Raw genomic sequence first — 27,137 nt, forward strand, 5'->3', positions numbered from 1 at the left:
TTGCCTTAAAAAAAGTTCGACCGAAAATATGTGCCAACATTTTGTCATTGATGCTCGCTGTTTGCCCTTTAATTCAACTTCATTTCATTTCAAGGTCTTCCTGTCTGACATTGAAACCTGTTCATTGGGATACCCTGACCATTCCAACAACTTGTGACTAACAAAACACAAACTAGTGAAGGTCCGTTTGGCGATAATGCTCTGAAAATATTTCAAACAATCTTGTTCTTGTTTCATACCGGTGTTTGTTGCTTTCTCGAAAGAATATTTTAAAAATAAATTGCTCACAGTTTGATGCCTCAATAATAAGCGGGGTTGTGTGCTTGGGAGTGATTTTTGTTGCTGAAGGTTGCTAAAAATATTGAACTACTTTTGTGATTTGTTGAACGAAAACTAAACTCTTCTCAGAGCGGACTAGATGATTGAGAATAAGCCGCATTTGCGATATACTACGGGAAGCGCGCGCATCCACATGTATACACGTCATTAATTAACCACCACGAAAATTTATTCTCAAGTCGTTCGTACTAGCTGGTGGTCATTTAAGCTATACAATATAATAAGCCGCCGCTCAAGTAAGAAATGAATTTCGGAACTCTACACTGGAGTTATCGGGATTTTCGGTTTATGCCGGAAGAACTACGAACATGTGGACCAGATGTATTGGAAGTGTACCTTAAAGAAAACTTTATTCCTGCCATCCCAGATTGGTTTTTCCAGGAAATGATGCGTCTGAGATTTATCTGCCTAGCTGGCAATTTGTTGGAAGATATTCCAGAGCAAATATCGTTGCTGGTTGACTTAGAAACACTCGACGTTTCGCAAAACACTATCACGCTATTACCGAGATCGCTAGGATGCTTGCGTAATTTAACTGTGTTGAAATTGAGCGAAAATAAACTGACAAGTTTGCCACGAGGTATATTATGCATTAATTATGTACTGCCTAACATAATGTGAAATTGACCTATTGCAGAGATTGGACTTCTAGCAAATTTGGAAATGCTAGACGTATCGAATAACAGATTGAACGAAATTCCAGTAGAGCTTTCGCAGTGCTTGAATTTGAAGGAGTTAATCATAAATGAAAATTATTTGCTTGTTCGAATACCGAATAAAATATTCACTCTGCCTCGTCTTGTATATTTGTCGGCAGAAGGATGCAATTTGATGCTGCTTCCATTTGCAGTCAATCTCAATTCACTTGAGGTTTTGAGAGTATTCAATAATAATTTATTGACCCACTATCCGTTGATGTTGGAAAAGTTTATTCAACCCAATTATGATCCGTTTACTACAGTGAAGCTGAAAAGGTAAGTTATTCTTTCTTGTTTTTAATCAATATTATAATACCTTATGATCAAAAAAGAAACGGAATTTTCATTTTAAAATTCCCGCGCTTGTCCAATCGGTAAACTTTTATGTACGATTCAGACGATCCGGCTTCTTCCGTCACCGTCACCGGAACGTCAGCCTCCGTCAAAATTAGTCGAATGAGTTTTCCCTTTGCGCATTCACACGATCCAGCAGAGATCCGGAACGTCAACGTCCGTCAACAGCAAGCTCCGTCAACATTTCTCCGAAAGAATATTTGACGGACTGTGATTATCCCACACATGCACGATTCATATGATTACGGTATTGAGCTGACGTTTGTTATGTATGTATTCGGTGTCAAGATCCCACTCTAAAACGAAATATACCACATATAAGTAATTAAACTTATTTGTACACTGAGCAAAATACCATAGTAACCGTAGCCTGTTTTCCATTGTCATTTCAACTATACGCTTAAATAGTAGCAACAATCATGATATATGACTATTCACCATCTGTATTGTATAAATTACTAGACAACAAACACTACGACTTGACTAAGCTATTTGTATTTATGACTTTTCTGGCATGGTCATCCTGACAATGGTAGTCATCTCAAATATAAGAACAAATAGTTAAAATCACAATTTCTAGTAAGGTGAAATGGGTCTCGAGCCTTGATATATATGAGGAGCTAAATATTTATTGCTACCATGTAAATATGTCCACAGTATAATAACGTTACCATAAATAGATACATGGTTTAAAAGAAATTATGAAGTTTGAAAACACTTCATGTAGTCCATATCAACAGAATTTTGTAGTAAGCACATTATCGTATAGTGTTTTTTACCCAACTATGTTTTTCATTTGTGCTGACTCTACAAATTGTCAATAAACGGGTGTACTTTGTTATTGTCACATAAAGTTGCAATACTGCAGACAATTTCGTAACACATAAGTGATTGATTAAAAAAAAGTATATTGTGACTTATATTGTGCAATTTGGAAGGTCTTGCAGGTGAGTAAATTTTGTAACCTTACTAGTTTCCGTCATTGCAACTAAATTTTTCAACAATTTTCCCGCCAACGGCTGTTTTCTAGTGAAATCGACGTCCTGTATAATCTTTATTATTCGTTATCGGTCGCTGTAGAAACAACATCAAGCGATTTATGAAAACGACGAACATCATCCGATTCCCGGATTCAAATCGCTCGAATCCGACGGAAAAAATAACAATATATGACAGGTGGGTATTGAGGACTTGGCTATTAATTTCTTCCATACTGCTTATTTCTGCTTCAGGAAAAACTTCACCGAACAGAGCCTGAGATCAACAGTTGCAACCAAGCAATGCTGCTCCGTGTCTACGTTGATAATCAATATTTCACCAGGCACATCATCATTTGATTTGATGCAAAAATAAAAAAGAATTCAATGAAACTATTTTGTTGTTCTTGTTCTAGAATTCAAATCCATAAAACTTTTTAACATTAGCTCATGTTTTGCTGATCTTCAGCATTGTTGAATCAACCACTGCCTTTAGATTAGAAATAACTAGAAGAGAAATGTCAAAAATACCATGGCTCTGGTTATAGCGAAAACTACAATGTAAATAAAGATTCGGTCATGGTTAGCCTAACCATCTCAATCGAATTAGTTATTCATACAATATACTGTTCAATATTACTATTCTAGAGCCGATACCATTTATAGTAAACATGAACTTGACTATTGTTGAAATCATCTGATTTAATAGTCGGCTGAAAATCACTATACTCGCATGGTCAGGATGGCCCTCTATATAGTAACTGTTACCATAATATTTTTCTGAGTGTAGATTAGCAAAGTGCGTTACATTGTTGAGTGGAACTGATTGTTTTGTTTTTTCCTCTTTTTAGTTAATTTTGAAAGTTATTTATTCGATTAAAAGAGTAGAAAAATAGGTCTTACCACCTATCGTCTAGAGGCCAAAAGCGTAACGATTTGGTCAGAGCTAATAAAAATTTGTAAAATCTGGCAACGCTGAGTACAGGTCAATTGTTTAATTTTGTTTTTATTTTCAGGAGTGCACCTTATGCGTTGTAAAATCCTCACACGCTCAGGTAGCCACTCTCATTCGCTTTCCGGTCTTCAAGTTCAAGCCGAGAGGACGCATTCAACCAGCAGCAACGGAGAGTGCACCTTCTGCGTGGTTAAAACCTTAAACGCTCAGGTCGCAGTTCTCATTTGCTCTCCGGTCGTGGAGGGATTGATGTCATGAACCAGCAGCGACGGAGAGTGCACTTTCTGCGTGGTTAAAACCTCAAACACTCAGATAGCAACTCTCATTCGCTTTCCAGTCTTCATGCCGAGAGGACGCATTCAACCACCAGCAACAAGGTAAATTTAATTTATTTTTTTTTTCATTTCTCTTATAACTGAAATTTTACTATACAAAAGTTTTCATTTTGATATTATTAATTTACAAAAAAAACAGTTTATGTAATGGATGATCTCATAAAAGTTCATCCGAATCCGATTCCGGATAATAGTAAGATTTTAAATACTCCAAGGGCTAAACATTATCCAGAGGGTACCACTGGGCCACGATGTAAAATACCCTGGTGATCACGTTTTTTTATGTGTTAGTGCGGTTGTCATTTTATTTTGGAATAACGGAGAGACGTGAAGAAGAAAAAACATAAACAAATGACGTTCCGGGAGTTGCTTTTATGAAAATATTTAGAGTTGGTTATGTTTGCGAAAATATTGACAGTGAAATGCGGTGTTTTGTTCCGGGATGTTTCAATCGTTTTCATCACCTGCATTTGAAATGCCACCCACTGCACAATCACTCCATTATCCATAATAACTGTAATAGATACCACAGTGCGATCCGCCAAATCCTTCCTCCAACGAATTGAACAGAATCGGATGTGTGTAAAATTTACTATATTTCGACGTTACCTTGCAAGCCCTTGAAGATAAAATGTCCAGATTTTCAACTAGTGCCAAAGATTCGCCAGGCTGCGCGACAACTGGAGTAACTTAGAAGGGAAATCCCGATCTGAAATGGTCATTTGTTTATGTTTACATGCTTGAATCCCGGCGCGCCATACTTAATTTCGTGAGAAAATTACCAACACAACCAAACCTGTCTTACTACGCCACCAGTGTATTTTACGTCGTGCCACTGGGCCATGGATAGTCTATAATCGACAAAAAGAAAAGGTATTAAATTTGATGCAAAATACAAAGAAATTGACATCACATTTTTCAAAAGTTGTAGAAATCTCTAAAGTTAATAGAGATAAAATTCGAGTTGTTGTTAACGATTTGAAACAGGCAAACGATATTGTAACCTGTAAATTATTTGCTGATGAATATAGAGTTTACGTTCCATCGAAGGAGGTGGAAATTGACGGTGTTGTCACGGAAGCAGAGAAAGTTGAGAGACTCGAGTGCAAGCAATTGTACTCAGCATCTAATGTCGATGGAATTAAGTCTTATCGTCCCTCAGATTCGTTTCGAGTAATATTTGCCGGATCTGCGTTGCCTAGCCATGTCTATATCGATAAAATTCGTCTTCCTGTTCGGCTTTTCGTACCGCATGTTATGGCTTGCACGAACTGTAAAAAAATCGAACATACACTTACTTACTTATTGCAGTAATAAATCTAAATGTATAAAATGTCAAGGGACTCATAAGGATAATCTTTGCGATAAAGATATTGAAAAATGTGTTTATTGTAGGGAGAGTCCTCGTGATATTTCAGTATGCGCTGCATTTAAGTTGCGTAAAGACAAAATAAAGCTTTCTTTAAGAGCACGGTCTAAGCGCACATATGCAGAAATGCTTAAAACGATCATTGATGTCCCACCTTTGGAAACCGAAAACGGTTTTTCAAATCTTGCGGAGCCAGAGGAATCTGACTCGGACGAAAATAGTGAAGATACCTCGTTTGTCACTTCTCAAGGGTCTGTTAAGAGGAGATTAACAAACCACAAAATACCAAAGTCATCTAAAATTACACCTTCAAAAAAAGATCTCCGTGTTAAATCTAAAAAGTCAAATTTAAGACCAAAAACTGTGCCTTCTGGTTTGTCAAATTCACAAACCAATCCAGGAACTAGCACAGAAAAAGACAATAATCCAGTGGGGTCCGTTTTAAAGCCTCCATCAGGATTACTGAATTTTTCGGAAATTGTAGAATCATAAGCAGAATACCGGTTTTTCAAGTGATTGCATAACCTTTCTATATGAGAAAGGCAATAACGTAACGTTTATCATAAATTGCTGAGCATGTTTCCGATGGCATGGAGAAAAATTTATGTGGCTATGTTCAATGCAATAAGAGATTTTCACCATTAAGTGAGTGAGAGTATAGAAAAACTTGCGATTTGTCGGTCGGTAGAGACCCCTCAGAGACGCGCGGAGAGGAAGTCAAAAGGAACAAAACGAACTGCCAAACGTTGAACTAAACGATCAAAATAAATAAACATTGTTGCTGAAAAATTCAAGAGGAGTGTTTTTTTTTTATTTAAAAGATATTTTATTCAGGCCTATTTGCGTACAAGCTTTACGTGGCCGATTTAGCTGAGTTTTTAGATAATTTTTTTTTGTATTGGATCTCGTTGTCACCCTTTTTCTAGGGGGAGAGGAGCTTCCATTTTCCTCCTGCGAGGATTGAGGGGCAGTTTGTTCGTGGTTCGTCTCGTCGTCCATTGCCGTGGTATTGTTGTTGATTCCGCCTTGTGTGTGTGTGTGTGTATGTGTCAAATAATCTCACTAGGTTTTCCCGGAGATGGCTGAACCGATTTTGACAAACTAGGATTCAAATGAAAGGTCTCGTGGTCCCATACGGAATATCTGGTTCCCGGTATCCGGTTCCGGAAGTACCGGAAATAGTGGTCATATATACCAAAATGGATCTCACTCACTTTTCTCAGCGATGGTTTAACCGATTTCCACAAACTTAAATTCAAATGAAAGGTCTTTCGGTCCCATACGGAATTCCTGAATTTCATCCAGATCCGACGTCCGGTTCCGGAATTATAGGGTAAAGTGTGTTCAATATTGTACACCGTCACTTAAACCGGCGAAACAAAAAAACGTAAACTGGTCTCAAAACTAGACAAATCGATAGTCATTATCAGTAGGTAACTAAACAAACCGATTCCGGTTATCCTGGTTCCCGGTATCCAGTTCCGGAAGTATCGGAAATAGTGGTCATATATACCAAAATGGATCTCACTCACTTTTCTAAGCGAGTGATTTGACCGATTTCCACAAACTTAGATTCAAATGAAAGGTCTTCCGATCCTATACGAAATTCCTTAATTTCATCCGGATTCGACTTCCGAATCCTGAGTTATAGGGTGCGTACTAGAAGAGTTTGTGTGTCATGTTAGTTGGTGGCCGTACGAACCGACTTCGATTATACCGGTTCTCGGGTTCCGGTGCCGGAAGTGTCGTTCTCTTATGGATGGCTTACGCAATCAAAGCACTGTTTTACTCTGTATGTCATGCATAAACAATCACTTGGTTTCTTTCAAAAATCGAAGAGAAAATTTTTGAATAGAATACCACAATATTATATGTACATGAGAAAGGCATCATTACACCACTAGGTGGATTAAAACAGGTTTTTCGCTAGTGGAACAGGTACTAACTATGCAAGGTTATAAACCATGGTCCAAGACTATTTTATGACTAATATGAGAGATACATATTTGTGCATGTTCGATTTAGTCATTCAATTGATGCCCTCGGAATATTAGAGTTTGAGAAATGTGTTTTTAAACTTATATTATTAAAAAACCTGTTTTAATCCACCTAGTGGTGTAATGATGCCTTTCTCATATCAATCAAACTATCATATATAATACTGTGGTATTCTTCAAAATTATTTTTCTTCGCTTCTTAAAAGAATAATCGAAATAGATTTGTTTGACCGTCTGCTGATAAAAACTATCAATTGGAAAAGATTTGAGGTCGATTTAGAAAACTTTTTACGGTTTTTCGCCCTTTTCAGTGATGGTATACAATTTTTAACACACTTTACCATATATTTCGGGATCCGGAAGTCGGATCCTGATGAAATTCAGTAATCACGTATGGGACCACAGGACCTTTCATTTGAACCTAGTCTGGTCTTTGTGAATCGGTCACGCCATCTATAAAAAAAACTTAGAAAATCGGTCGCGCCATCTATGAGAAAAGTTAGAACACATATTTTAATTTTTTTGCACATATTACCCCATGGAGTTAGTACAAAAAACGTTACATACACACATACACACACAGACATTTTGCGTACTCGACGAGTCTGAGTCGAATGGTACTGTACTGTCGAATGGTATATGACACTCGGCCCTCCGGGCCTCGATTCAAACGTCGGTATTCACAGTGATTGCATAACCTTTCTATACGAGAAAGGCAAAAAAAAATTTTCTTCGATTCTTAAAAGAATAACAGAAATCGGTTTGTTTGACCGTCTACTGATAAAAACCATCAAATTGGAAAAGACTTGAGGACGATTTAGAAATTTTTTTAAGGTTTTTCGCCATTTTCAGTGGTGGTGTACAATTTTTAACACACTTTACCCTATATTTCCGGATCCGGAAGTCGGATCCGCATGAAATTCAGGAATAACGCATGGGACCACAGGACCTTTCATTTGAACCTAAGTTTGTGAAAATCGGTCGCGCCATCTATGAGAAAAGTTAAAACACATATTTTCTTTTTTTTACATTTTACCCCATAACTCCCGAACCGGAAGTCGGATCCAAATAATATTCAGGAATTTTGTATGGGACCTCAAGACCTTTCATTTGAATTTGAGTTTGTGAAAATCGATTCAACCATCTCTGAGAAAAGTTAGTGCACTTGCACAATTTTTTGCACATTTTACCCCATAATTCCGGAACCGGAAGTCGGATCCAAATAATATTCAGGAATTTTGTATGGGACACACACACACATACATACACACAGACATTTTACGTACTCGACGAACTGAGTCGAATGGTATATGACACTCGGCCCTCCGGGCCTCGGTTCAAAAGTCGGTTTTCACAGTGATTGCATAACCTTTCTATATCGGTCGCGCCATCTATGAGAAAAGTTAAAACACATATTTTCTTTTTTTTCACGTTTTACCCCATAACTCCCGAACCGGAAGTCGGATCCAAATAATATTCAGGAATTTTGTATGGGACCTCAAGACCTTTCATTTGAATTTGAGTTTGTGAAAATCGATTCAACCATTTCTAAGAAAAGTTAGTGCACTTATTTTCACAATGTTTTGCACATTTTACCCCATAATTCCGGAACCGGAAGTCGGATCCAAATAATATTCAGGAATTTTGTATGGGACACACATACACACACATACATACACAGACATTTTACGTATTCGACGAACTGAGTCGTATGGTATATGACACTCGGCCCTCCGGGCCTCGGTTCAAAAGTCGGTTTTCACAGTGATTGCATAACCTTTCTATATGAGAAAGGCAATAATAGTCATTCAATTTTTGACCAAAATGCTTTCTACCTTTTTGCCTTTCTCATATAGAAAGGTTATGCAATCACTGTGAAAACCGTCACCGTTCGACTCAGTTCGTCGAGTACGCAAAATGTCTGTGTGTGTATGTGTGTATGTAATGTAACGTTTTGTAGTCCCATACAAAATTCCTGAATATTGTTTTGATCCGACTTCCGGTTCCGGAGTTATGGGGTAAAATGCGCAAAAAAATGAAAATATGTTTTCTAGCTTTTCTCATAGATGGCGCGGCCGATTTTCATAAACTTAGGTTCAAATGAAAGGTCCTGTGGTCCTATACGTAATTCCTTAATTTCATCTGGATTCGACTTCCGGATCCGGAAATATATGGTAAAGTGTGTTAAAAATTGTATACCATCACTGAAAAGGGCGAAAAACCGTAAAAAGTTTTCTAAATCGACCTCAAATCTTCTCTTAATAGTTTTTATCGATAAACGGTCAAACAAACTGATTTCGGTTGTTTTTTTTAGGAATCGAAGAAAATTATTTTGAAGAATACCACAGTATTATATATGATGGTATGATTGATATGAGAAAGGCATCATTACACCACTAGGTAGATTAAAACAGGTTTTTATAAATATAAAAAATAGGTATAGAATTCGCTCGAACTTTAGAAAAATTTCCCGAGACCTGGAGGGCCGAGTGTCATATACCAATCTATTTAGCTCGACGAATTGAACAAATGTCCGTGTGAGTGTGTGTGTGTGTTTCTGTATATGTGTTGTCAACAAAGAGGTTGAGATCTCAGAGATGGCTGAACTGATTTGATCAAACTAGTCGCAAAAGAACACCCTGAACGCTATCGAATGGTTTTGAGATCGGATGTTTACTTTTTAAGTTATACGAAGTTTTATGTTTTCAGACTTAGATTCCTCACGGTAATAGCTGTCCAACATGCCTTAGATTGTTAAAATCCGTCCATTTTTAACGGAGATGTCGACATTTTTAGGTAAGCCACTTTTCGCCTTATTCCAGTAGTAGGAGTTTTACGCACTTGATGAAAAAATTATGTTTCGGAACAAAGTGAAACACGATTTTCAATACTGTTTTATGTAACTGTTTCTTAGCACCTAAAAGACTTTGTACAGCAGACTCTTTTTCATGACGTTTCGGTTTTTGCACGGTTCGTTTTTGGCAACATAATCGTTCGAACATGATGTATGTGTTAGAAAGATGACAGTATTTTCAAATTCAAAAGAATTTCATATTTATTTTGATTTATACTGCTTGCAACAATAATTACTGGAAGAACACAACTTCTTACACCCTTAAACCATTCGAAGAAGTTAGTCGACAGAAGCAATAAATTTTACAATTTCACATAAATTTATCGTGTTTATCGGGTTCACAGATTTTCAGAGTCGATGACCAAATAAACTTATTTCAGTTTTAACGGTATTCGGTTTTCGATCCCGGAAGGTACCTAAAAATTTTATGTGGAACGCATTACGATTTCTCTAAGATGGCCACAGTAACTTCCAAAAATTTCGAATCTAATGAAATGGTTAACAATCCATTTCCAATTTCCGAATTTGGTTTACGAATGTATTGGGGATAGAGCAGCTTAAAGAAGACCAAAACGAATTTAACAAACAAAACTTCAAATTAAAAAAAAATTATGGTCCCTTACAGAACTGATGAATTTGATCCGGTTCCGACTTTCAATTTTGAAATTACAGGGTTAAGAGTTTTTAAAATTCAAACCGTCATGAAAGATGACGATACTAAAAAATTTTCAAAGTTGGGCTCAAAACAATTTCAATTAATTCGTCATACTAATTCATGTACACACGAACTATTTTGTGTTATGCTGGTCTCTAAATACCGTTTCTGGAAGTACCATAAATAATGACAAAAACTTTAAAGAAGAACCCATTTCTACAACTCATGGAACTATACTTAATCGATTATCACACGTTTAGATTGAAAGGAATACAATTTCTATTTTCGATTCGTGATGCAGTTCCAAAATTTTAATTACAATTCATTTAAAACGACTGTCATTAAAATAATTTCTTGAAAACTAAACACAACGAAGAATATTCACGCGAAATACACATGCTGCTTGATAAAAAAGGTATCATCTCACTGCTAGTTGTATAGGGTGATTTTTTAAGAGCTTGAGAACTTTTTTAAACAATAAAACGCATAAAATTTGCAAAATCTCATCGGTTCTTTATTTTAAACGTTAGATTGGTACATGACATTTACTTTTTGAAGATAATTTCATTTAAATGTTGACCGCGGCTGCGTCTTAGGTGGTCCATTCGGAAAGTCCGCTTTTTTATCGACAAATTTTGTTCAGCGATGAGGCTCATTTCTGGTTGAATGGCTACGTAAATAAGCAAAATTGCCGCATTTGGAGTGAAGAGCAACCAGAAGCCGTTCAAGAACTGCCCATGCATCCCGAAAAATGCACTGTTTGGTGTGGTTTGTACGCTGGTGGAATCATTGGACCGTATTTTTTCAAAGATGCTGTTGGACGCAACGTTACAGTGAATGGCGATCGCTATCGTTCGATGCTAACAAACTTTTTGTTGCCAAAAATGGAAGAACTGAACTTGGTTGACATGTGGTTTCAACAAGATGGCGCTACATGCCACACAGCTCGCGATTCTATGGCCATTTTGAGGGAAAACTTCGGAGAACAATTCATCTCAAGAAATGGACCGGTAAGTTGGCCACCAAGATCATGCGATTTGACGCCTTTAGACTATTTTTTGTGGGGCTACGTCAAGTCTAAAGTCTACAGAAATAAGCCAGTAACTATTCCAGCTTTGGAAGACAACATTTCCGAAGAAATTCGGGCTATTCCGGCCGAAATGCTCGAAAAAGTTGCCCAAAATTGGACTTTCCGAATGGACCACCTAAGACGCAGCCGCGGTCAACATTTAAATGAAATTATCTTCAAAAAGTAAATGCCATGTACCAATCTAACGTTTAAAATAAAGAACCGATGAGATTTTGCAAATTTTATGCGTTTTATTGTTTAAAAAAGTTCTCAAGCTCTTAAAAAATCACCCTGTATAAGCACGTTTTTAATTGATTTTCTACCTATTATGAAATTGTTAATTCTATGTTATTCCGATTCCAGTTATATGATCGTAATAGTGGCGTAACAGACAAGCCTAGGCTCGTTGAAAAGCGTCTATGGGGTTCTAAATTAAGTTCGAAGATTTAATGGCTGACACTTCTGGAGATATCAAAGATCGTAGAAGTGACATATTTCAACAAACTTTGACTCGTTTGAAAGTTACTACTGGATACATACAGTAATAATCCGCTCTTTTCCGCTACTGATTGATCCGTGATATCATTGCATCATTACATGCATTACATTATAACCTTTTCATCTGGAATGGAATCTTGCATTTTTTGTCATTCGTGTATATAAAATCTGTTACGCAACGAGATGGGACCCATATGCAAGTACTTTTGTTAACGAACGAAAAGATACTCGCATACCGGTCCCATCTTAGCATGCTATGCTCAGGGTAGCAAGTGACCGGGAAAATAGGGAAAAGATCGGGAATTCGGTTGCACCGGGAAAAATTCGGCTCAAAAACCTGTTTTTATCCGTTTATTTGTGTAATGATGCCTATCTCCTTTTAATTTTCTCCTGTATATTACAGCAGAAATTCCCCGAAATACTACAATTTAATAAAAGTTCGGAAAATAGTTTTGAAGTTTTCTGTTGCATAATACTACTACATTGATACACTACATTTGAATTTGAGTTAGTGAAAATCTATTCAATCATATGTGAGAAAGTGAAGTGAGCTCCATTTTATCATATTTGATTATTATTGTCGGTACTTCCGAAACCGAAAGTTGGATATCGGCTTAGTGACATTTGGTTCATTCAACCATGCACTAATATCACAGACTAACAGACAGGACACTTAAATTAGATTCTTCAATCATTTTAACGATGATTTCGAATATTCCTTTAGTTGGGACAGTACACGCATATGCCATGATGTCGCAACGTTACCCTATCAAAAACATCCTGTCTGTCATCTAAACTGTATTTATTTTTTTCATTTTCCAACAGAGTTGCCATTTATACAGAATTACCTGTAATGTATTGATTCGTATACGTCCATGCGAATTTTATGCAGGATACAGATTTAATACATATTGCCAAAACTGTATACAGAATTGTGCCTACTTCTCATCCTTCAACGCAATAGAAAATCGAACCCGTTTTGTTACAATATTCACTTACTCCTGGTCTGCCGCCACTTAATTTTGGGTGAAAATTACCAACACAATCAAAAATAGTCTAGATGAACAACGTTGAGAAAAATAAATTGTTACCTTTCAACATCGCTGAAAAAGTTAAATTTATTATCAATGTAATCCAATAATTTATTGTGACGATTCATTTTCAAATATTATGATGAAATCAGGCATCCCTGCAAGCAGCTGATCGGTGTTGACAAACGAGGGGGAACCAACTAGTAAAAAAACTTTCACATAACACAAGGGGTGTACCGATAGTAAATAGTTCGCGCAGTACAATATAGGTGGAGCTAGTGCATCACGAAAAATTATTTTTATAAAAATTTACTCATACTGTCATGTCTGTTAGTCTGTGCTAATATGACCTACACATTTTCTTACGATTCTCTATGACGATTTGAAGTTTGGATAAACAAATGTACCGGTAGTCGGACTTGGAAAAAATACAGCAAATCATTTATGGAACTATTACAGAGTCTCATTGTCTGCAAACTAGAGAAAATCATTAGCCAATATAAAGAGGTAGCTTATGAACAAAGTATTCCTGATATTGACGTTTCCATACTGAGCACCCTATCTCTGGAACAAGGGGCTTGATCCGAATGAAAATTTGAATATTCTTATGGCATCTTAAGAAGCCTGTAATTCTGAAACGGGAATAAAATTCCGGAACTTCGTACGGGACCATAATACATTTTATATGAATCTAAGTTTGTGAAAATTCGATTTTGGGTACAAATCACCCTGTAATTCCGGAACCGGAAGTCGGATTCAAATGCTATTCAGCAAATTTGTATGGGACCGTGACACCTTTCATTTGAATCTAAGTTAGTGAAAATCGGTTAAGCCATCTCCGAGAAAAGTGAGTGACAATATTTTTCACACACATACACACAGACATTTGCTCAATTCGTCGAATGGCATATGACACTCGGCCCTCTGGGCCTCGATACAAATGTCGATTTTTGCAATGATTGTATAGCCTTTCTATATGAGAAAGGCAAACCGGAAGTCTTCATTTTCTCAGAAACAGCTGAATCGATTTTCACAAACTAAGACTCAAGTAAGAGAGTAAACGTCTATAAAAATGGAAGCTTATGCTGATAATATGATCAGACGAATTTTGAAAAGGTATCTCATAGAAAAATATGACGTATTCACGTCAAAGCATGGATCAAACTCTTTAAATGTAGGTGTGTTTATGATTTCATTCCAAATTATCCAGAGTATGCAGATATTAAATGATTCAATTTTTCAGGTATCGGGATGCAGTTTACTACCGGGAAATCAGAAGTGATGTTTTGCAACGTAATTTAATATTCCCAGGCGAACTGACGACGATTTTAGACCGACGAAAGACGACCCATAATCCTAGCAGTTTAGTTGAAAACGGCCTCCGAAAATGCTACTATCAATCGAAGATGAGCGATTTGCTAAGTGTACTGAAATGTTGGTTACCAAGAAATTTGTATCGGCAGCTGCTCCATGGTCCAGTGGCTGTTTGTGGAAACAATCCCTGCAGTAAAAATATTTTCAAGGAATGCGTTTTGGGACTTATTAAGAAGTATGTACTATTAATAATTATTTTTTATCCGATTAGCAAACCAAGCAAATATAAATTACTCAACATAATATATTTTTCCAGACAAAAGCTGGCGAAACCAGCAATCTTCAGTATTCTATTTTGTTCAAAATTATGCGCCAATCTCTGGTTCCAGTGTAACTGTGACGTATACGACGAGCTTAATTGGACACTGGTTTGAGTTTTAAATGATATGATATAAACCTATACAATCAACATGTGCAAAGCCTTAATGAAAAATTAAAACTAGTTTTGAATGAACAAAACCGCAACAGTGAAAATTTACATTTGGCCTGGAAAAATCAAAATCGAAAAATCAAATCGCTTGTGATCTTTCTCAATAAACATCACTGATAATACGCTTATTTTATAAGGCAATAGACGTAAGTTTTTCTTCGCCGTGACATCCACAATACATAGTACTTTAAACCTAATACATTTCGCATATTATATTAGTATGTTAGTCTAAACACTGTTTTTATCAAGCGATAGATCTTTGAATCACATCGATCAAAATCGATACTGATCTTCTGTTACACAAAATCTGTAGTGATTTTGAGCCGTTTTTGTCAATTAGTATGTATGATGGTGATTAAAATGATGAAAATAGTTTGTAACTTTCAGGAATGCTCTTTTAACACTCCTAATACCAAGCCTAAAAAAGTTTCACGGAGCACCAAGTATAATATGCTATCTGCTTCCGAAAAACCCAAGTGATCCCATAACACAACCAAAAACTCCGACAAACTCTGGATTACTGAAATTCTCTGATATCGTGGACTGGATATTAACAGCCTTCAATATAACTGATCCTCTTAAAAGTATTCTAACGGCTTTATTACCAACAGTAAGAACATTTTTAAAACAGTTGACAGAACTATGGCCCCTCCTTGCAGCGATCTTATCTATCGATGGCTGAACTACCTACAGAAATCGAAAGTATGATAACTATAAGTGGAATTGCAAAAGTGTCATGCCAAAACTAGATTCCTTCGATTTTTTGATAAATTCTCGTAACTGCGATGTATTTTCATTGTGGAAACATGGCTTACTTCAAATATAAACTTTGACTTCCACAATTGCAACATTATACGACAGTTCGGTTTTACAGCTCATCCAAGTCAGTCGATAAAACAAAACCGCTTACGTTCGGGACAGAAGAAACCAAGTACAGTATAATGTAGTGAACAATAGACTTCGAAATGAGTGAACCAAACAATTGTTACAGAAAAGAATACAATTGTTGTTGACTTCAGGCAGTGCAAAATTCGACCTTCGATACGAGAACTTGAAGGTTTGCTCAAGGAGCAAAAGCATCTTGACATTAAACGTGTGCATTTACTTCAAAGCAATAAGACGAATAATGTGGTTTACATCCAGTTTTATGAAGAGTTGCATGCAATTCAATTCGCAAAAGACAATAACAATGTGCACTATGTGGAGCACGAGAACATTAAGTACAACATTCCAGTATATATGGATGGTAGTGTAGAATTCCGTGCAAATCACTTGTTACCTATGACAATCAAATGGCCTCATGTCAATATTGCCAGAAAGCTGTTCTCTACGGTAATCCATGTGATAAACTGGACAAGGAGACAACTACACCAAAGGACAACGGTGCTTCCTTCACACAAACCCCAAGAAACCCCAGTACACCTGTGACAGCCGCCAACAACAATGAAGCATCCCCTTCAACGAAACCATCAGTATCCTCTATAGAACAAAGTACACCGGCTGCAGTTAACAACTTACCCTCCAACCAACCAGCAATTGCAACCAATATACAACAAGGTGCATCTACAGCAACTAGCAACGAAAAGAAGACGGAAATCGACAACAATAACATCGATGCGGCAAAGGATGACGAGACAAACCACGAACGAAGTGCCCCTCAATCCTCGCAGGAGGGAAATGGAAGCTCCTCTCCCCCTAGAAAAAGGGTGACAACGAGATCCAACTCAAAAAAAAATTTATTTAAAAAATCGGCTCAATCGGCCACGTAAAGCTTGTACGCAAATAATTCTGAATAAAAAATATCTTTTAAATAAAAAACATTATACGACTGGATCGAGAAGACTCCTATGGAGAGGTACTTATAGGGATCAAAAAGTGCTATTAATTTTATCGAATTAACTTCCCCTCGATTCCGGGAATTGAAGTTGTTGCTTGCCAAATCAAAATTAGAGGCAAAGATCTTTGTTCAGCTTTTATCTACATACCTCCCAGAGTCTCGATAGGGCATCGACGAATTGCAGACATCATGGAGCTTCTTCCCTCTCCGCGGTTAGTTTTAGGAGACTTTAACTCGCATGGTACGGGGTGGGGCTGCCTATATGATGATAACCATTCTACGTTAATTAATGATCTATGCGATTTCATATATGAACATTTTAAATACGGGTGAAATGACACGCAATCCAAGACCGCCAGCCCGCCCTAGTGCGCTGGACTTATCCCTTTGCTCGATCTCACTACAGCTAGATTGCAAGTGGAAGGTTTTCCCTGATCCCCACGGTAGTGATCACTTGCCGATTTTGGTTTCAATATGCACTGGTGTACAGACACCGACATCAGTCATATTATGTCATATTATGATCTCACGAAAAACATCGACTGGAATTCCTACTCGACCGCGATATTCCAAGCTCTCGAAACGAAACAACCAGATTCGCTAGAAGAAGAATACAAATCCCTACACGGATAGACCGAAATCAGCATTTTGGCGAAAAAAATATTTGATTTTCTGATTTTAGTTAGTTATTTTTTGAGACAACTAAAAAAATCTTACTTTTGCTAATTTAAATTTAATTCTCATTCCCTTAATAATAATAAAACATCTATTGAAATGGCTATTTTTTTAGATGAATTCACCAATTCAACGTGCTATCATTTCTTAGCTAAGGCACACTTCATTTCCATTAAACTAATTTTTTAGTTGAAGTAGATAAATAAAACGTTGTTTTCAACCAACATAAATGGTTGAATTGGCTTCTGCAATTTGCAGCTATATGGCGCACTGTCACCGAAAAAACGTTAACACCGTAATGACTACTAGCCACTAGATGGCACACTACTACCGAAAAAAATTTCAGTCGCGGTTGTCTTTTCTATATTGGCAGGTATAAATACGATGCTGTATTGGATAAAAAGACATGGACGAAACGTAAACTTCTTCTTGATTTTTTTTCTTCTAAATCGCTGTTTTCTACATTCGACTTCGCGAAATCGACTCTTTCACTGAAAACTTTGAGCACTCGGAAAACAAAAAACGAATACAAGTAGTACACCGGACGGCGTAGCCCAGAAGGTTGGAAGATACAAAAAACATCATCTGACATATACAATTAGAATGCAACATTCGAAACTCATTTCATTATTCCGTGTAAAAATATTATTACGCACAATCGCTTCAAATGCGCAATAGTTCTGAATAAGTACACTTTCCACTAAGATTTTACGTCATTTTTACATATCGGTTTAGAAATTTATATATGAATATATCGTAACATATGCGAAAAACATCAAAACAATTGGCAAACAGTTTCAACAAGACTGTCCTTTTTAGCTTTTTAATGGATTGTTTAGCTTTGACACTTCTCATGAGTTTTTGGTTAATAAACTTGTTAATAAAACCAATTTCATTTTGTTTTCTTTGTGCTGTCCTTCAGTAATGATAGTGATAGATAAATAGAAACGAATTTTCTGATTTTAACAGCAAAATTAGTTGTCAATGATAATTTCGTGTTGGATTGAAATATTGCTGGTTTGTGTCCAGGATATTCGCCAATTAAACACATTCTCTAAAAATAAGAGTTTTTTTTCAGCAAAGCAAATTCTCAATTCTAACTAATTTCATAGTTATTTTGGAAATTTTGTTGTTAAAATTAACTAATTCAAAAACAGTAATACGAATTAGGCGCAGAGCTAATTTCGGTCGTTCCGTGTTTCGTCTCGACAAAGGGATGGAACCAAATGGCTTGCTTTCAGATACACAATTTGGCTTCTGTAAAAGCAAAGGAACGAACGATTGCCTTGCGCTGCTTACCACAGAAATTCAAATGGCATTTGCTCGCAAGAAGCAAATGGCATCAGTATTCTTAGACATAAAGAGGGCTTTTGATTCAGTTTCCATAAAAATTCTTTCGAAGAAGCTGCACAAGCTTGGTCTTGCCCCACTTTTAAACAACTTTTTACACAACTTAATGTCTGAAAAGTGCATTACACACGAAGTCCTGACAACCTCACGAATTAGCTATATGGGCCTTCCCCAGGGCTCATGCCTCAGCCCCCTTCTTCACAACTTTTATGATAATGACATCGATGAATGTCTTGAAAACTCTTGCACGATAAGGCAACTTGCAGAGGAAGGCGGGGTTCTATAACAGGAGCCAAGTCTACAGATCTGCAATGACCATTACACTTTGTCTGGGCTCTACAGCTGGGTATTGAATTCTTCACGGAGAAAACTGAGCTGGTAGTATTTTCAAGGAAGCATGAACCTGCACAACTACAGTTTCATCTAATGGGTCAAACTGTAGCTCAGGTTTTCACATTCAAGTATCTCGGAGTCTGGTTCGATTCCAAAGGTACCTGGGGATGTCACATTAGGTATCTGGAACTAAAATGCCAAAAAAGAATCAACTTTCTCCGTACAGTAACCGGAACTTGGTGGGGAGCTCACCCAACAGATCTAATAAGGCTGTACCAAACAACGATATTATCAGTAATGGAGTATGGATGTTTCTGTTTCCGTTCCGCCGTGAAAATACATTTCATCAAGCTAGAGAGTGTCTAGTATCGTTGTTTGCGTACAGCCTTAGGTTGTATGCAATCGACTCATACGAGAAGTCTCGAGGTGCTGGCGGGAATTCTTCCGTTGAAAACCCGTTTTTGGGATCTCTCATGTCGACAACTCATTCGATGTAGTGTCTTAAATCCGTTGGTTATCGATAACTCTGAACGGCTAGTCGAGCTTAATTCTCAGACCCGATTTATGACATTGTACTTTGATTTCATGTCACATAACAATAATTCTTCTTCATACAATCCTCACAGTTTTCATTTCGTTGATACTTCTAACTGTACTGTGTTTTTCGACACATCCATAAAAGAAGATATTTGTAGAATTCCGGAACCCGTACACTCTCAAGTGATCCCAAATATTTTTAATGGCAAATTTAGAGAAGTCGACTGTAATGAAATGTTTTACACTGACGGATCACATTTCAACGGGTCCACTGGCCTCGGTATATTTAATGAAAATTTCACCGCCTCTTATAAACTCAGTGATACAGCTTCAGTTTACGTCGCAAAACTAGCTGCAATTCAGTATACCCTTGAGATCATTGAAACTTTGCATGCAGACCATTAACAGTTCGGCTGAAAAGTTCGTATCGTTTAATAGAAACACACATTTTTTTGCCAAAATTCGTTTTTATTATTCAACATAATTGCCATCAAAGGCGATACAGCGATTATAGCGATCTTCCAACTTTTCTATATCATTTTTGTAGTACGATTTGTCCTTTGCCTCAAAATAGGCCTCAGTTTCAGCGATTACCTCTTCATTGCTTCTAAATTTTTCACCAGCGAGCATTCTCTTGAGGTCTGAGAACAGGAAAAAGTTACTGGGGGCCAAATCTGGAGAATACGGTGGATGAAATTATACCATGCGAATCCCAAAATACAGACGCCATAACCTTACCGGCCGATTGTTGAGTCTTTCCACGCTTTGGGTTCGGTTCATCGCGTGCAGTTCACTCAGCTGACTGTTGATTGGACTCCGGAGTGAAATGATGGAGCCATGTTTCGTCCATTGTTATATATCGACGAAAAAAATCGGTTTTATTTCGATGTAACAGCTCCAAACACTGCTCAGAATAATCAATTCGTTGTTGTTTTTGATCGATTGTGAGCTCACGCGGCACCCATTTTGCACAAAGCTTTCTCATATCCAAATATTCGAGAATAATATGTCCAACACGTTCGTTTGATATCTTTAGGGTGTCAGCTATCTCGATCAACTTCACTTTACGGTCATTGAAAATCATTTTGTGGATTTTTTTCACGTTTTAATCGGTAACAGCCTCTTTTGGACGTCCACTGCGTTCATCGTCTTCGGTGCTCATATGACCAGTACGAAATTTTGCAAACCACTTACGAATTGTTGCTTCGCCCGGTGCAGAGTCTGGATAACATTCATCAAGCCATTTTTTGGTATCGGCGGCACTTTTTTTCATCAAAAAGTAGTGTTTCATCAACACACGAAAATCCTTTTTTCCATTTTTTTTCACAATAACAAAAGTAGTTTCACTCAAAATGCAATATCTCACAAACTAATAATCAGACATCTGTCAAATTTATACACGTATCTTTTGAAGGTTGGTACTAACTAAAAATGGTATGGATTTAATTCTAGTGGCGCCCTCTCATAGAAACGATATGAACTTTTCAGCCGATCTGTTACTCCATTGTATCGGACAGTCTCAGCTCTATCGAGGCTCTCCGTTCAGTGAAGCCTGGAAAGTACTCACCGTATTTCCTGAGGAAAATACGGGAATGACTGAGTGCTTTATCTGAATAATCATACTGGATTACCTTGGTTTGGGTCCATCACATTCCGTAAGGGGCAATGAGATGGCGGACTCACTGGCCAATGTGGGCGCATGACAAGGTGAAACCTATCAAAGACCAATCTGCTTCAATGAATTTTTCAGTCGTTCTCGTCAAGAGGCACTCGTCAGCTGGCAAACCTCCTAGAATGAATAGATTTTCAATGTTTTTGGTACTTTATAACATATGGATCAATAAGTCCCGAGACCAAAGCAGAGATGGCGCTCGTAGTAAACCAATAACCACGTCTTTCTAGAGTACTAACTTTTGCTTGAAACGGGTCAAAATTTTATGTCGATCCTACCAGAAACAGCTGAGTTATCGAGGTTGGAGTAAAGTCGTTTTGTAGTTTGTTTAAAAAATGGAAAAAACCGAGTTTCGTGTTTTGATAAAACATTGTTTTTTTTATGGGTAAAAACACCGTGCAAGCGAAACAATGGATTGAAAACTGTTATCCGGACTCTTGTCCATCAAAAGCAACGATTTGTCGGTGGTTCGCCGAGTTTAAACGTGGTCGTACCGACACAAATGACGCGGAACGCTCGGGTAGACCTGTGGAGGCCGTTACACCGGAAAATGTGAGTGAAGTGACAAAAATTATAATGAAAGATCGTAAAGTGAAGCTCCGTGAGATTGCTGAGATGACACAGATATCATATGGAAGTGTGTAAATACACATATCCTTCATGAAAAATTGAGCATGAAAAAGGTTTTTTCCAAGTGGGTGCCGCGATTGCTTTCGATGGAACAAAATGCACCCTGCTACAAGTCGATGAAAACAATGGTGAAATTGAACGAATTGGGCTTTGATCTGCTTCCCCACCCCCCATACTCGCCAGATTTAGCCCCCAGTGACTACTGGCTTTTTGCTGATCTTAAAAAAATGCTCCAGGGAAAAATATTTGGCTCAAATGAGGAGGTCATCGCTGAAACTGAAGCTTATTTTGAAGCGAAAGATAAATTTTTGTATAAACATGGTATTGAAAAATTGGAAAAACGTTGGAACCATTGTATCACCCTAAAAGGTGATTATGTTGATGAATAAAAAAAAAATTTGCAAAAAAAATGTTGTTTCCATTGTCAGTCTCGGGACTTCTTGATCCATGTGTTACTCATTTACAAATGTCAACAAAAGGGATATTTACTCAAAATGTCCGTTGTATTCAATTTTGGGTATGTATGGTTTTTACGAAACAGTGCGACTTTTGATCCAATTCATTAAAACCACAAGGAAGCGTGCTCATTATCTTGACACATAAATAAAAATTCACATTCGAAACACTTGAAAAATCACGTAAAATGATTCCAAATGTCAAATTGAATATTATACTTGACGAAATTGAATGTTATGCGAACATCCCCTAAAATGAATAGAGTATCATCAGTTCGTTTACGTGAATTAACCAAACATCAAATCTGTATAAAATGTTCAAAACGACGTATGTAACAATGAGAGATTCTCTTTGTTTACTTTCTCTTTCGATTATTGCGAAATATTCCTGCTTTTTCGGTAATTTCACCAGAGCAGATTAAAAGATGACAGCTTTAGTTATTATTATCGGTGAATGATTGGAGAGAAGGATTGCTGAGAGTGCCGTAGTAATCAAAAGAGAAAGTAAACAAAGAGAATCTAAAATCATCAGAAATAATGTACGCGTGAAAAATTCAATTTTGAAAATGGTGAACAGTGAGTCCTTCAAGTGCAGGTAGTTTGAACATTCGTGAGAAATTTTTTTTGGTTGCAATTTTTTACTACAAAGCAAAATGAATTATGATTTTGATTTAAATTAATCTGTCAAATATGCCCGTTTTGTAAGGCTCACAAACCCACACCCACGATGTTAACGGTAGCTGGTGGGTTTTACAGCAATTGAACTTCTATGCCACCTCCGGTGGAACCCTCAACGAGTGAACACGGTGAAAATTTGAGTATTTCGCGAGAAAAGATTTTCACCCGTACTTTTGCGACTGCACGTTGTCACGCATCGAGATTTTTACTTGTAGTCCAGTGAAATGAAACGAAAATTAACTGGCAATATAGCCCAACTTGCTGTGCCATCAATCGGTGTCATTTAAAGTGAGGTGACACCACCCAGAAGTGAAGAATAAGAAGAACTTCTATGTAGATTTTCTGAAATAAATGTTTATGTTTTTATGGTTAGAATCCTAATGATTTATATGAACATTTAGGAAATCTCCAACCAATTTTTAACATAACAGTTTTCTGGTATCTGAATGTGATATGAGTACTACACTACATTTTATATACGAATCCAAAATTTTTTACTGGATTGTGCACTAAACAGCTTTAAAATGGCAGTCCATTAAAACCTACGTGAAAAGTAGGGTCTGACCGCAACATCTTAGAGCTAAGGCAGTGTGTCTTATTAAATATGTTATAAAAAAGTAGGGTGGAAAATATTCTCATAACTTTTCACGTAACTATGATTGATCGGTTTTTTAAATGAAGAAAAGACATGTTTTTTTTTTCTGGAAAAAGATGCAAGTTGTCAGGTGAAATGTCCAAACCCTTTGAATCGAATTGTTTATTTTTCGGAAGAACTGTTTTGCAATAAAAATTTCTCGTCAACGTGTAAACATGTTTATGTGAAGTACAAATGGTCGGGTAATCGTTCAGAAAAAAAAAATTACTCGTACCCGAGTGAGCAGTAAATTTTTTTACCCGACCCGTACCCGAGTGAGCAGTACATTTTTTTACCCGTACCCGACGGAAAATAAAAATTTTTACCCGTACCCGACCAAAAATCCGTCGGGTACAGGTCGGGTTTCGGATAAAATACCCGAGACCCGACAATCTCTACCCCTTACCCATGTCCGATTTAGCTCAAATTTTGCATGAGTACTTTTTTCGAGATGCTCAAACTTCGGAACAATAGCGCTTTACGAAATTAGGTATGATCCCAAAATAATGAACCCACATTATACATTAGAGCGGTAAAAAACAACGTGTTTTGTCGGTTACGTCACTTATACCATTATATCTCCGGAACCAAAAGTCATAGCCATTTGGTCTTCGAACTTGATCAATGGTCCGACAGTAGCTTTCAAACGAGCATAAGTTTGTTAAAAAACGTTCAGCCATCTCTGAGAAAATTGAGCGCGTATAAATATCTTCAAAAAGTGCACACACACATATACACACACAAACACATTTTCCGATCTCGTCGAACTGAGTCGCATGGTATATAACACTATGGGTCTCCGAGTCTCCATTCAAAAGTTAGGTTTTCTAGCAATTCTAATACCTTTCTATAGAGAAATAAATATAAAGGCACTCTTCAAAAACTTGTTTTAATCCACATAGTGGTGTAATGATGCCTTTCTCATATCAATCATACTATCATATATAATACTGTGGTATTCTTCAAAAATATTTTCTTCTTCTTTAAAGAATTACCGAAATCAGTTTGTTTAACCGTCTACTGAGAAAAACTATACATTGGAGAAGATTTTAGGGCGATTTAGAATTTTTTACGGTTTTTCGTTCTTTTCAGTGATGGTTTAAAATTTTTAACACACTTTACTCTATATTTCCGGATCCGGAAGTCTGATCCGGATGAAATTCAGGAATTACATATGGGACTACAGGACCTTTCATTTGAATCTAAGTTTGTGAAAACCGGTCGCGCCATCTATGAGAAAAGTTAGAATACATATTTTCATTTTCATTTTAGTATGGGACCTAAAGAGCTTCCATTTGAATCTAAGTTTGTGAAAATCGGTTAAGCCATCTTCGAGAAAAGTTGGTGCACTTCTTTTCGCAATATTTTGCACATTTTACCCCATAATTCCAGAACCGTAAGTCGGATACAAATAATATTCAAGAATTTTGTATGGGACCACAAGACCTTTCATTTGAATCAAAGTTTGTGGAAATCGGTTCAGCCATCTCCGAGAAAAGTTAGTGCAAAAAAACGTTACATACACACACACACACACACACACACACACACACACACACACACACACACACACACACGCGCTCAATATGTTCGTCGTTTTGAATTTTTATTATTCGAAAATATGTTTTTTCTTACCCTCAAGCTTACGTTTACGTATGTTCCAAACGAATTTCCTCAGATTGTTCCTGTTTCTGCACAAAATAAGGAAAATTGTCCAGTTTGTCTGGCGTTTCAAAGAGGTGAAATAGAAATACGCAGAGTAACCAAGTAATTTCTACGTATAAAATACTCCATCAGATCTGTCTGAGTATATCAGATCAGTCTGATTATATATCTGTTATATGCGACGCGAAAACTCAAAGCGAATGCACCTAATTTTATCTTATGGCGTTTTCGTTTTTAATTTGCACTACACCGGTGCAGTGCTACACTGAGGCACGAATAAACGAACAAAAATGACGAAAACATAAACAGTAACCATTAACCACAATAAATTGTACAGAGCTACACCAAACTTTTGATGAGTGCTACACCAGTGGTATCGGCACAGAAAAAGTGTAACACTGGTGTAGTGCAATTGGTAAAAACGAACGGTTTAGGTGCAGCTTTCGCTACACCGGTGTAGTGCAATTTAAAATCGAAAACGACATTACTCTTAAAGTCAATCTATCGAATAGAGACAGCAGATCTTCCTCTAACTAATGGTTTCGTATACGAGATGAACACAGGAGTTGAGATGACCATTACCCTATCGCTAAAAATCACTGTAGGTATATCATTCATCTCATCAATTTGATTGAATTACAGGATACTTGTCAACAATCAGCTTAAGTTTTTATAGCAGAAAAAATCCTCGATCGCAATACGTAATGGAATTTGTAAATATTTGGAATCAAACGAAATGAAGAATCGGAGTTTCTTCACTAAATTTCATTTGTTGAACATTTCTATTCTCGTTCGTCACATGTACTTTCTAATTGGACGCGCCTAAGCACTGAGGCCAGCAGGTCGCGTGAATCACGTGGCTCGCTGTGCGTATTACATTCCTCTCCATGCTCTCTCGCAAGTGTGCAAAATGACCCACGATGTGGCCGGGTGGCCAAGAAAGTTTGGATATTTTCGGTTACAAGTTCGACTACATCACATAAAATCCAAGAAAGCTACCGCTTGTTTGGCAGCCTTTTTGAGCCATTTCCCTCTCATGTTTCGTTACGTTACAAGGCAACTAAAATGGTGCCGCCATAGAAATCGACTTACCTTTACAAAAATAATATCTAGACATTGTCAGGATAGATTTTTGATCCATGCTTGAAGAGTTGTCGTTTCAGCTATACAATTCTTTCTTCAGACGTTCCCGACCGCTAAAGTCAATGAATCATTCTGAAATTTTCACAGAATAATCTAAACTAATTTTCTAAGAGATTGTCAGTTGGGTTTTTTGATATTCGTCACCGTTTCTAAGAAAATCAATTTTGAAGCGTGAAAATAGCCCTCTAAAAGTCCTAAAACACACTGGCCTCAGCCCTTAACTCCGCCAAAACCAATAGTAATCATAGCTATGTATTTTTTAAAGTTATTTCAGTGCAATCAAATGTGTAATTTTGTTACTGTTAATACTGTAAATGATCTAGTGTATAGTTTGTCTATAATTGTATCAAATTATATATAGTAGTTTTTGTATCAGAAGTTCAATCTCCACCACTTGACTATCTACACATATATAAGTTTTTTTTTTGACGAGGAACGATAATCTGCTTTTGTAAGGTCTTTGTTACCAGAAATTTATATTTATTTTGTAAACGTCTGATTTTTTAAATACAGTTCCCCTGAAGAAGACGCCAATCAATAGCATTGAAACGTTAGTATTCAGCGCCGCCCTAAATCAAAATCGGCCCAAACAT

General features: G+C 37.0%; 1 protein-coding gene across 2 annotated transcripts; it reads left to right on the forward strand.

Moving 5' to 3' along the window:
* The first annotated feature begins 85 nt into the window (after window positions 1-85).
* On the forward strand, window positions 86-15,321 carry LOC131439385 (uncharacterized). 2 transcript variants are annotated; one of them, XR_009231110.1, is made up of 4 exons: window positions 86-919; window positions 977-1,313; window positions 3,385-3,700; window positions 14,375-14,504. XR_009231110.1 is itself a non-coding variant. In XM_058610323.1 (4 exons), exons 1-4 carry the CDS (start codon window positions 583-585, stop codon window positions 14,877-14,879), a joined length of 1,098 nt encoding a protein of 365 aa, XP_058466306.1. In that variant the 5' UTR covers window positions 86-582; the 3' UTR covers window positions 14,880-15,321. The 2 variants fall into 2 exon arrangements, 1 of the variants encoding a protein (XP_058466306.1); XM_058610323.1 differs by lacking the exon at window positions 3,385-3,700 and adding an exon at window positions 14,762-15,321 and having other exon boundaries at window positions 14,375-14,680.
* Window positions 15,322-27,137: the final 11,816 nt, after the last annotated feature.

Source organism: Malaya genurostris, chromosome 3, assembly GCF_030247185.1.
Source record: "Malaya genurostris strain Urasoe2022 chromosome 3, Malgen_1.1, whole genome shotgun sequence".
Taxonomy (NCBI): Eukaryota; Metazoa; Arthropoda; class Insecta; order Diptera; family Culicidae; genus Malaya; species Malaya genurostris.